General features: G+C 41.6%; 1 protein-coding gene across 6 annotated transcripts in view; it reads left to right on the forward strand.

Moving 5' to 3' along the window:
• Positions 1 to 12,949, forward strand: part of SGCG (sarcoglycan gamma) — a 164,698-nt gene that overhangs the window by 80,287 nt on the left and 71,462 nt on the right. For all 6 annotated transcript variants that reach the window (XR_006200185.1, XR_006200204.1, XR_006200174.1 and 3 more), the window contains exons 3-4: positions 226 to 327; positions 5,311 to 5,398. Coding sequence is in view for 3 of the 6 variants with exons in the window: in XM_042930282.1 (XP_042786216.1) it covers positions 226 to 327; positions 5,311 to 5,398 (190 nt within the window). In the remaining 3 variants the exon portion in view is untranslated. The remainder of the gene's footprint in view (positions 1 to 225; positions 328 to 5,310; positions 5,399 to 12,949) is intronic.

Genomic DNA, 12,949 nt, shown 5'->3' on the forward strand with positions numbered 1-12,949 from the left:
TCTTTCAATCTCATACGTATTTCCTAAATAGTCCTTTGTATTATGCAAGGGTTAATGAAATATTGACAATTTAATAAAAACAACTAACGTTTTAAGCAAAGTAAGAGAAATCCAGAAAAGTGCCAATAGAAGATTTATGAAAATGCATCTATAATTTTAGCTGATACTAAAAGAAGTGAAAAGGAAAGCAAAAACAAAATCTCTGTTGTCTCGTCTTTTTAACAGACAGGAATGGGTCACTTGCGTGTTACAAAGGATGGTCTTCGCCTGGAAGGGGAGTCAGAATTTTTATTCCCATTGTACGCCAAGGAAATACACTCCAGAGTGGTAAGAAAATGATGAAACATGTAAATATGTTGTGTTTTATGAAAAATTAATAATCGTTAAGCGTAGAAATTCAGCTATTTCGGAAGAGAGCTCTTAGAATGTATATATGTACACGCATTCATGTTACATGCTTTATAAAAGCTTGGTAGAAGGTTGTAAAACTTATTTCCGATATTACATTATAGAAAGACGCCATTTTCATGTGCTTCAGCTCTGAACTCGGTGGCCTCAGAAATTGAAACCATAATTAAAAACGTTTGGTAATTAAAACCTTTATCAAAGGCAATCTAAACCTCTTTCCATTACTGCAGGTAATTTAAAGACACTTTTCTCAAGGCAGTTAAAATTATCTGAGAAGTTTAGAAAGAAATTAGTTTCATTGTAGCATGTTCTGTACTAATTACGTTAATTATAGATTATGGTCCTGTGGGATTCTCCACAAGTAGATTAAACATATCTGTTCAATATTGTGTGACTTTAAAAATAAATCTGCCTCCGTATTATCTTGATTTACCTCCATGAAGTTTGTAACAAATAGAGCCAAGCGTGAAACACAGTCAAATAGCTTTTGTAATATGTTCTATTTTTCTTCATGTGATGCTATGGACTTCGTAGTAAAGGTAAACCTTTTGCTAAATTATTGGTTGGGTGTCATCTCAATGACATGTTGAGACTTCACCCAACTGTAACCTACCGGTTGGATGAAGAGTGTACTCTTCATTTTCCTCCCGTGTTTACACGTGTGAAAGGAGGTGTCAGTACCTCCTACATGCTGAGGCTCTTCGAGTGACTCTAGGGCAGTCAGAAAGGATACAAAAGGCCAACCGCTGAGAAGCATGTGGTCTTATAGGAGGGGTAAAGCACACCCCCACACAGCCATCAGAACGGTCACCAAGCCCTACTACCAACCATAATGGGATGCCGTGTAAGACTTGCACATAAATACACTGCCAAGGAGTCTCGAGAGTGCAAGGCACATTAGTAGCTCTTAGGCACTATTGTATTACTTCTGATAGTGTCTCAGTTGACAGGAGGAACCCACAAATGACCTGGAATAGGACAGGCTGATACATGCGTGAGCCAGATGCCGTGAGCTTAGCTGAAGAGCTAAGACACGTGAATCGTGATGGCATTTCAGTGTATTAAATAGCCGTGTCATATGGAAACATGAGGAATAAACCCAAACTTATGTAAAGGGGGAAGTCAGATGTGAGCAAAGAATTTAAATATTAGAACCATTTTCCCCCCCAGAGTTATGTTGGCTAATTCCCTACCTATAGTTTTGAGGAGAGAAGACTGGTAAAATAGCCTGATGGCTGAAATCAGGTGATTAGTTCTAGCAAATTTAATATTCTGGAATTAATAGTACGTTTAGTTATATCTTATCAGATTTTTCATATCTCCATATACTTAAAAAAAATCAGGGAGCAAAATTATGTCAATTATTTTAGATAATCATATATTAAACTCTTACAATGATGCATTGATGCAGTATGTCGATCGATACATAAAATTATAGAAACATTTGGAATGATATTATGTGATCACAGCTATAAAGTATCTGGTAACTAATATGGCTTTCCAATAATTGGATTAACTGAACAAAATTAGGTCTTATATATTCTGTGTGCACTGATGTATTAGTTATGTTTCCTTTTCAAAGATGAGTCTAGGAGGTAATTTTCCGTAAAATTACAGAAATGGATTTACAAAATTTGGCACATATTAATTTATGTATAATGCTGAGGTGAGAGAATTTCCTTATTCTAAATATAATTCAACATGGTACTCTGGCTTCTAACATGTGATTACTTGGTAACTCTTCAAAGCTAATACATGAGGTCCTGTGAAGATTGTGCCTGGAACTCATGATTTATAACCATCTACCCTGCCCATTATTAACCTAAGCACATAGCAATTATAACTGATAAAACAAAAAAGTTGTAGTTAGCAACATACAGACATCGTCAAAGATGAAATGAAACCAAAACACGCAATGGTAAAGCTTTACTTGGAATGATTGTCTTTGAAGTTCGCAGTCCTGGAAAGAGGCAGGGACAGCTACGGTCAAAGCCCACGGAGGCACAGGGACCAGAATGTTGCCTGATGGGACTGCTTGGGACTCTAGCCAGACCCACTGCATGAGACAGCAATGAAAGGCAGAAAATAGTTGCACCTACTGCCCAGACTTGAATAAAGATGCCAGACCAAGACCCGAATGTCATCCGAGGACACGAGCCCTGAGCCACCATGACAAGGCTGAGAGACTTGAATAAAGATGCCAGACCAAGACCCGAATGTCATCCGAGGACACAAGCCCTGAGCCACCATGACAAGGCTGAGAAACCCAGGGGTCTCAATGAAAACAATGGGAAAGCCCTTAGACAGGCTCGGTAAATCCAGAAATCAAAATACATCCACAGAGGGAAGCTTGAGACTGAGACTGGAAACCACATAAGGAAGCCTTCATCTAAAAAAAGGATTCCAACTAAACTCCCCAAAAAGAGAATTAACTTCCAACTAAGTAGAAATAATCATTCTGAAAATGACTGGAAAAGCACACGTAAGCATCTCACAGAGATAAAGCTGTTTTTGAGGAGCTTCTATGAAAAAGACAAGAAATGTAAAAATCAAAACAGGTAATACGAGACAAATAACAGGGAACGGACTCACCTGCTTTATTAAACAACTAAAAAACTTGAAAATGTATCAGAAACCATGGTTTTTGCTGTGGCCTGGAAGTTCACATGTTGAAACCCTAACCCTAACCCCCAGGGTGATGGTATTAGGAGGTGGGATTTTGGCGACTTCCTCATGAGGGAATCAGTGCCCTGATCAGGGAGGCCCCAGACAGCTCCCTCACCCCTTCCACCAGGTGAGCTGGAGGCCGGGAGGCCCCTTCTATGAACCCGAAAGTGAGTCTCACTGGACACACCAAATCTGCCAGCACCATGACCTTGGACTTCCCAGTCTCCAGAACTGTGAGAAAGAAACCTTTGTTGTTTATAAGCCACCGAGTCTCTGGTATTCTGTTAGAGCACCAAAATGGAGTAGGACAGTTTTCAGACGTTGGACGGTGGCAGTCAGGACAGTTCTCTCTGAGAGGCGGAAAGAAGAGGCGAGCCCCAGGACCGCCCCAGTTTGCTACTTGCAGAGAGTTTCGAAGGCCACGGTGAGGGAGGGGGGCCAACGAAGAGGCAGGGGTCCTCCCCGAGTTGAGAAGATATGGCCGGGAGTCCAAGGAAGAGCAGCCAACCTAAAGCTCACAGGCTAAAGCTCACCATTGAGGAGGCCACCACACAGGGAGAGCCCAGAGGCGGCGGGAGGTGAGCCCCTCCTCACACCCCTGCACGCCAAGGCTCTACGTAAGAAACCGGTAAACCGTTAACTCTTACCGTGCTACTTATTTTTGAGCAACGTGAAGACAAGTATCAAGGTCACATCAGTGGATGAAACACGAGATGCCGATAGGTCACCTGCTTCCACAAAGCGACGGGGAGAATTTCGGACCTGCCAGAGTTCCAGAGCGTTCCTGAAACTTCTTTCCTTCTGAAAAATCACAGTACTCGCTACGACTTTGGAAGACATTCGGTTCCCTCTGAATGGATCATAAACCCGCCTGAATCCAACAGCCAAATTGTTGCGTTCTTTTTTGAAGAAAATTGCTTATATAAAAGCAAACAATCTTCTGTAATGCAAAACCAGCCATTCGGAACTATGATACCACAGGAGGCGCTTATGACATAAAGCCACCTTATCTTCCAACAAAAGTTTAAAAAGTATAGATATCTGATAAATTTTAAAAAGCTCTTGTGAAGTTGTGAAAAGGCTTTACATGTTGAAAATAACTAATGTGGTGTTTCTTACAGAAGAACTAACCATGCTCTGATTTATCTTCTAAAAATATGTCATGTCCTGGACATAGATATTAAAAAATTTTTAATATTTTAATATTTTATTAAGAAATTTTTATTCCTTGGAACAGGAAAAAACACTGATTAAAACTCGATTATTTTAGATCTTCACCCAGAGAGCTAACGTGGTACACTCTAGCCATTGCATGAGAGCAGTGCGAACCCATAAAAATATTATAATTTATGAAAAAAGGAGTTAGGACACCCTGTAGCAGCAAGGAAATGGATTTTGCCACCAACCACATGAGCTTAGAAGAAGCTCTTGAGTCTGGAATGAATCCTCAGCCCTTCAGTCCCCTTGAGACCCTGAACAGGGGACCAAGGTAGCCTGTGCCTAGACTCCTGACCCACAAAAGCAATAATATAATAGATACGTATTGTTTGAAACTGTTGGAGTAAAAAATTTTCATGTACTCTTTTAACATAGTATAATCCAAGATTTTAAAATACTGTGTAGGGCCACAGGATCTCTGACTATGGAAAAAGTATCTTATATAAATCCTAAATTTATATATGAATATAAATATACAGTCATTTTATTTTTTATTTAAAATTTTTAATGTTTGTTTATTTTGGAGAGAGAGAGAGAGACAGAGCGTGAGTGGGGAGGGGCAGAGAGAGGGAGACACAGAATCCCAAGCAGGCTCCAGACCCTGAGCTGTCAGCACACAGCCCGACGTGGGTCTCGAACCCACGAACCGCGAGATCGTGACCTGAGCTAAAATCGGACGCTTAACCGACCGAGCCACCCGGGTGCCCCACAGTCATTTTGAATACTGTCTATTCATTGGGGTGCCCGGGTGCCTCAGTCACTTGAGTGTTTGACTCTTGACTTTGGCTCAGGTCATGATCCCAGGATCGTGAGATCAAGCCCCGCGTTGGGCTCTACACCGATGCGCTGAGTGCGGAGCCTGCTGAAGATTCTCCCTCTCCATCCCTCTGGTTGTTCCTGCCCACGGGAACGCACATGTACACGCTAAAAATAAGTCGAAAAATATGTCTCTCTAAAAATAAGTGAGTAAATGAGTGAATAGTATGTATTTGTCACATTTTGTAAATGCCCTTCTAGGATTCATCTCTGCTTCTGCAGTCAACTCAGAATGTGACCGTCAACGCACGCAACTCTGAAGGGGAGGTCACAGGCAGGTTAAAAGTGGGTGAGTCTAACCTCTTCACAGTGCTTTGCATGTGAGTGGTCCATGGATAGTTGTGCTGAATGGATACACGTCTCTCTTCTGAAGAATTCACAGTTACTCATGAACAATTACAGTACGAGTTTTCTAAATATCATGCTGTGTTGACTGCAGAGAATAGTTGGCATCACGAGGGAGACAGTCTGAGATATTTTAATTAAAGTTACTGTGATTCCAAGAAATAGAGGACCATTCAAGGTAGTAAAAGACACATGATTAGTACAGAACGCAAAGGAATCTCAGAGACCAAAGGAAAGGAGCCAAAGTATCTGGCCTCAAAAGAACAGAGACCAGGGGCTAAGAGCCAAAAGATTCTCTCTCTCTCTCTTCCTCTCCCCACCCCCTCCTTCACCTTCCCTTTCTCCTCGCCCATGTACCCCTCCTTTCTACAGCATCTCTGCCCATTATTTTCACTTGGCCACGTCGGTTCTAACTCTGTAGGACGTACAGGACCTCTCTGGTTCTTCATCTGATAGGCTGTGCTTCTCAACACCAGCCAGCATGGTCTTTAGTTTCATGAATTCTAAATTCACAAGAAAGTACTCTAATTGGCCCAAGTAATGTGTGTAACCAACTGCCCGGGGGCAGCTATGTATCCTATCCAACCAGCTAAGACCAGAGAGTAAGCTCACCCAGCAGTGAGATCACATGAACTCTTCTACAGTGAGAAAAAAAGGATTACCGAGAAAGATCATAGGTGGAAGAAATGAAAGGAAGAAATTGCTTTCACCTAGTGAAAGGAATGTGTATCCTTTCTCTATACTATCAGCAGTCTATACATGTGCCAAATCTAAGAAACTGAGTGGCCTTCTGGGTTATGGGAGAACAGATGAAAAGTGTCCCGCCAGCACAAACTGGTAACTTTCAACGTCTCTTTTTTACGAAACAGAATAATGTTACATTGGAAACTGCAGCCGTATATTAGCCTGATGATTCCTTTTTATCATGTTGATACACAAGTTCCATATTATATGTTCTGCTTTAATCTTCATAACTTACTTCTCTTTTGCTTAGAAGTTTGTTTGGTCACTAAGTCCAGTGAGATTCTCAGTGGTTCCAGACATGAACCTGAGTTTATTCAGCGTACATGTTCTTGAAACGTGTCTAAGATCAGATCATATTTTCTTGAAAGATTATGTAGGATTATGATTTATCTTTACCATTATTTCACAGACTTCTTTGGTTCTAGCTTTTATATGTTTGAGGGATTTTTGCTCATCTTTTGTCATTCATTTGCCATTTGTTGGATGCCTACATGCAACTTTCTATATGCTGTCACATGTAAATAATATGTACGTACCCCTTAGGAGTTCCACAAGTAAAAGACTCCCTTTATATTCTTATAAAAATGATTTACTACAAATACTTATTTCCTCATTTAATTTTTTGTTGAATGTAGATTTTCATATATCATACAAGAGAGTTAGGGGCACCTGGGTGGCTCAATCCGTTAAGTTTCCGACTTCAGTCATGATCTCACAGTTCGTGGGTCCAAACCCTGCATCAGGCTCTGTGCTGACAGCTCAGAGCCTGGAACCTACTTCCAATTCTGTGTCTCCCTCTCTCTCTGCCCCTCCCCCACTGATGCTCTCCCCCCCCAAAAAAAATTAAACACTTTTTAAAATTTTTTAAAAATTTTAAAAAAAGAGTTAGATGTGAAAAAAATCTGCCTCCAATTCCATGAATGAAAAAAAACGGAAGCAGTGAAAAGCGAATTTGCTCAAGAACACAGCTATTTAGCAGAACAAGCCAAACCAGGAGTCAGCAGGAATTAGTAGTTTAGCAGGAAAAGCAAACCCCAGGACTTCTCTCCCTCAGCCCGGAATGTACCACTTCCTCTCTCCAATCAGATTTCCTTAAATTATGGCACACCAGTTTCCTTAAATTATGGCCCTATTTCCTGCAAATATGGTTACCATTTTTGTCACCAAGGAATTTACTTAAAAAAAGTTTAAAAAAAAATTTTCCCATTAGAATTACGTTGGTTTAAATTGTTCACCTTAAATCTTGAGTTTTAACCTGGGTGTTTCGTGCTTGATATAATGTTAAAGCTGGTGATTTTTCTTAAACCCTTGGTTGAAAAGCCTCTGCTACGTGGCGGACCCTGAAGCAGGGAATACTGCCCGGCTCACCGAGGGTATTTTCAAGGAAACGACTTCCGCAATCACAGCCGTTCCGGCCTCACGTTTCCGGGAAGAAGTTAAATGTAGCCAACCTGGATATTAAAATGTAATTTATGTGAACTAGGCAAATTCATCCCATGTAATGAAATGAATACTTGCTCATTACTAAACCACTGAAAATAATGGCAACCAGTACGGTCGAAACCAAAAGTCTTAAATCCCCAAAGAAGTCAAACACTGACATGAACAATAGCTAACACTTCAAATCCTTGAGTTGAAAGATACCAACTCATAGCAAAATAACGGGAAACTTACTAACTGTGAGTTCAGCTCTGGTTGCCTACCAATCATTTTCTTTTGATTTCAAATAACAGAGACGAATTCTGGTTAGCTTAAAAAAGTTTACACAGGAGGGCTGGTCGGGTTCGACAGTACGGGTTTTCTGAGGACTGAGCCGGGCTGCAGCCAGTGGTTCCTGGGGAACCGCCAGCTTTCCGGCAACTGGCAGTCGGTATAGAGTTTGATCAAGCAGGGCCGCTGGCCTCTCTGCCCTGCGATTCCTCTAGAGTTATGGTCACTACCAATCCAACTGGGGATTTTCAGATAACAACCAAATGAACCCACTGGGGAGGCTGGTAATGTTTATGGCTCAATTTGGTCACCATCACGCAGACACCCAAATCATTTTCCTGGGTGCTGAAAGATGTCCTCTGTCACAATCACACTGTCTTAGATCCAGGTGTTCGAATAGCAAAGCTGAGAAGTAAGAATCTCATTAACCCATTAAGTTGGTTCGGGTTCTTGGAACTTATGCATAGCCATGGTAAGCTTCTGCAAAAGCCTTTGTATACCCAGAGCGTGACTAATATCAAGAACAGAAATGTAAAACAGAAGGATAAAGTGAATGTAGTATTGCAGAGTTTCATGGACCCACTATTAAGGAACAGCAGTGCACCTGCAGCCAAGATATCTTTGGGGGTAATGATTGAACTCAGCAGAAGAAACATCAGAGATGAGGCCAAAAATACCAGTGCTATCCCAGCTGCATGTTTCTCTGAAGTTACCTAGATATTGCTGCTTTGCAATCCTTCCCAGGGAAAAGGAGACAGAGGACAGTGACTGCAAACCTGAAGACAGGGGACCTTCCAGTGCAGCACGCCCCAGGGAAGAGACGCTCCAAACACAGCACAGGGTCGCAACAGGCTGTGGATGTAAGAATATCCTCGAGAGACCAAAGCAGGACAGTGACAGACGTGTTTGACATTTCAGCCACTTGATTAGTGACCCCCCCCCCCCAGGTTAGCAAATAAATTACTAAAACACACAGCAAGTTTTGACAAGAGATTTGAAGTAAGGGTGATGCTCAGGGACCTTTTCTCCAGACTGGTGGGAATTCATGCACTTTTTCTCTTTAGCTTCAATCCTTTGGGCAGGGGTTTCTGCAGCCCCGTCGAAGAGAAATAACCAAGAGCCTTCTGTTTGCTGCCCAAGCGTGCCATCATTGCTCAAAGCTGAGGCCAACAAGTTTGTAATTGACCAAAGGTCTAGGAAAGTCATGACAGTAGTAATCAACACTATTCCAAGACAGCAACTTGTCCTCTGGCTATGACCGAGACCCCTCCAAGATCTGGCCTTGTGTAAAACACACAAAAAGAAAACTGTGATGACATCGTCTGGAACTTTGGTTCAGCTCTCCTGAGCACCATATCCGCAGATGTTGCAGAAGAAATCCTGGAGTGAGCCTACGGAGGCCTCGAAAGAAGCACGAGTGCAAGAATACGGAGAATTCGATGCTAGATTGCATCTCAGAAGCGGACATTCTAGAATTCAAAAGAAGAGGAAGAGAATGACAGATGGGTGGGGAAGTGCCGGTCTCAGGGAGGGGAGGATGTCGATGGTGAATGGGTTGACACGGACCACTCTTCCCTGTAGAACAGCAAGCATTTGCCAAGAATCTGACCGGCACGCTCTCAGAGGGGAAATCCAAAACTTGTGCCTTCAGCAGATTCTAACCCGGAAAGACTTCCAGAAACTCCACCTGGATTTTTCTCCAACTGAGGAACAAATAGTACTTCCCCCAGGAAACCCCAAAATTAAATGTATTGAAATACCACCAGTGGGCCCAGAGACAAGTGATGCCCACTTAAGGATATCGAACGTTTTCATAAGAACCCAAGTCTAAAGAGGAGACAAAACCGGCAACTACAGTGGCTGAAAAGACAAACCAGAAACAGTAGGTTCGGAAGAAAACCTAAATGAATCCACTTTCTGGTTCCACAAAAAAAGACAAAGGGGCAGGGGCACCTGGGTGGCTCAACCTGACTTCGGCTCAGGTCACGATCTCCTGGCTCATGGGTTTGAGCCCCGCACTGGGCTCTGTGCTGACAGCCCAGAGCCCGCTTTGGATCCTCTGTCTTCCTCTCTCTCTGCCCCTCCCCCAATAGCATGCACTCACTCGCCCTCTCTCCCAAAAATAAACATTTTGAAAGAAACTTCAAAAACTACTTAAATATCCAGATGTACGGGTGAACTGTTGAATAACCACAGTGCATTCGCGTGAATACCATGCATCTGTTAAAAAGAATAAGGAAGACGCCTATGAATTGATTCGGAGTAACTCCTGGGGCATATTTGTAAGCGATAAAAGTAAAGTGCAGAAGCTTACCTATTGTAGGCTACCCTTCATGGAAGTAGGAAAGGGCTAGAAGGAAAGATACATGTGTTCGCTCATTTGTGGCCAAAAGAAATAGAGGAAGCATAAGGCCGAAATAGACTGGCTCCCTGCCCGGCTGCCTGGGAAGAGGCTGGGGGGCCGGGACTGAGGCAGAGGGGTGAGGAGGGAATCACACATGCAATCGAAGCTGTCAGGGATTCTGTATGTCAGGAAAAACTTGGTTGTATTTTCACCGGAGAAAACCCTTCGGCCAGTTTCACAAACTTAATTAGTCAGGTCCTAAAACTGTCCTTTATTTATTTCTTTCATTTTTCATTTCCTTCTTTGTACCAAAGCCGCTCGTTAAAAATTTTCCTTTACCAGATAGCTCTTGTTTTTTTTACCACCAAGGTAGAGTTTGAATTTCATCTCTTAGCTCCACTGCAGAAGAAGATTATTTGCTTGGCTCTAATCAGTGTTCAGCGAGGTTCATAAAAACAAGTAGAATATTAATAAAATTTAAAAGATTAATTAGAAACTCAGTTATTTTAAGAGATGATTATCCCTGTGGTTATGGGCTAGGGAATGATGTTTTCTGAAGTGGAAACGTGTTTAAAGTTAACATTCGATGCCTCCTTGTTTTTAATAAAATGAAGACGGAATTCTATTCACTTCTGAGCCTTTCCTCTAGTATTTCCCTCTACCTGGCATGCCTCATTCTCCCTTCATCAGGGAAATGGAAAGTCTTTCTTCAAGGTCAGCTCAGACATCATTTCCCCAGGGTGCCATTCCTGACCCACAAGGACAGACCATGGATCCCGGGTTCTCATTAAACACTGCCCATGCTTGTATCATAGCGCTTACCAATTTGTCCTGAAACTAGGTTTATATGCTTCGCTTTTCAGTGCACTAAGTTGTGAGCTATATCCCACTTGTTTATATATCCAAGGTTCTTAGCACAAAACCTTGAACATAAAAAAAATGCCATAAATATGTGCTGAGTGGTACACTCAGTTTTTTACATTTTTTAAAGTTTATTATTATTATTATTATTATTATTATTATTATTTTTAGTAATCTCTACACCCAACGTGGGGCTCAAACTCATGACCCTATGATCAAGACTCATATTTTTGCATTTTCTTTTTCTTAAGTTTGTATCTTTATTTTTTAGAGAGAGAGAGAGAGAGAGAGAGAGGAGAGAATTCCAAATAGGCTCCACACTGTCAGTTCAGAGTCCGATGCGGGGCTTAAACTCAGAAACCATGGGATCATGACCTGAGCCAAAGTCAGGCACTTAACTGACTGAGCCACCCAGGCGCCCCTGCATTTACTTTGACTTGAGTAAGGGTTTATATGGTTTCCCTACTCATGAAAATTATGCAACTAAACTCGTTGAACATTTCGTCACCGTATATGAAACAATGGTTACAGAAAAAAAAATCATGTCGTTTAACCCTTTTTACTTAATCAAGCCCCCTAGAACTGTGATATGAGTCTCCAGTAAGCTAAACAGTGAAGTCTTACTGGAGAAATTATTCCAGGTTTTTTTCCCCCTCTCAATTTTAAATTCAGATAACTCAATATTCATCATTTAATGCAAATCAGTACTTATATGATAAATGTCTAAGGTATATCCGTGATCCAGAAGAGATAAATGGTGCCACTGAACCCCTGAGTGACTGAGTCTGGGTGAAAGTGCAGATGAGCAAAAATACAGGCCACTATCCAAAAAATAAAGTCAGGTTTCCTTAAGAGGAAAGAAGATTAAGACATAGAGGAAAGATAGAGAAATGTGGTCCACTTTATAACTGTCCTACACATACACGCAGACATAGGTAAATGAAGGCTTTTGCAGTATTGATTAATGAAATAACGTAAGAATACGTTGGTGACCATATCCAAAACTGTTTAATGTATTCACTGAAGAGCTCCTATTTAATTTCTAGTTAGGTATCCCTCAACTTTAATGAGTAGTGGGAGTGATACAGGAACACACACTCAAAGACTGTAAGATATCCATTTTCTCAGGACATTTACTCTCCCGGATAAGAATATAAAGCAAACCTACAGAAGGATTAGGGAACGCGTGTAGTTCCTTGAGCGAATGCTCGGAGCTGTGTCCCGGAGAGATTAATCCGTTATGCTCCAGGGTTAGAAAGATTGGAAACACAAAGAATTAAGAGACATAAAATGGTGAATGCCTGAGTGTGGGCGAGGGAAATGGAACAAGGTCGCATATGCTCTTGAGGGCACAGCATCCCCGGTCCCCGGGCACGTGGGAGCACTCACCAAACCTTGTGAGTCTAAAGGGAGTCTAAAGCAGTGAGTCCACAGCTCACCCAAGGAGATGAAACTGGGACAGGAAAGTGTTGCTGTTGTCACTGAAATACAAAGAAGGAGGGAGTGAAGAGAATGACAAAAACGCCATAAGGGAATCTGAGTAGGATTCATCTTCTGGGCTGGCTTTGGCCATTAAAGTCAGCCATGCTTTTTTTTTTTTTTTTCTTTTTTAGATTTCAAATTTATTTATTTTATTTTATTTTATTTTATGTTATTTTTATTTTATTTTAAATATGAAATTTATTGTCAAATTGGTTTCCATACAACACCCAGTGCTCATCCCAAAAGGTGCCCTCCTCAATACCCATCACCCACCCTCCCCTCCCTCCCACCCCCCATCAGCCCTCAGTTTGTTCTCTGTTTTTAAGAGTCTCTTATGCTTTGAAAGTGAGCCAC

The sequence above is a fragment of the Panthera leo genome, chromosome A1, assembly GCF_018350215.1.
Source record: "Panthera leo isolate Ple1 chromosome A1, P.leo_Ple1_pat1.1, whole genome shotgun sequence".
NCBI classification, from domain to species: Eukaryota; Metazoa; Chordata; class Mammalia; order Carnivora; family Felidae; genus Panthera; species Panthera leo.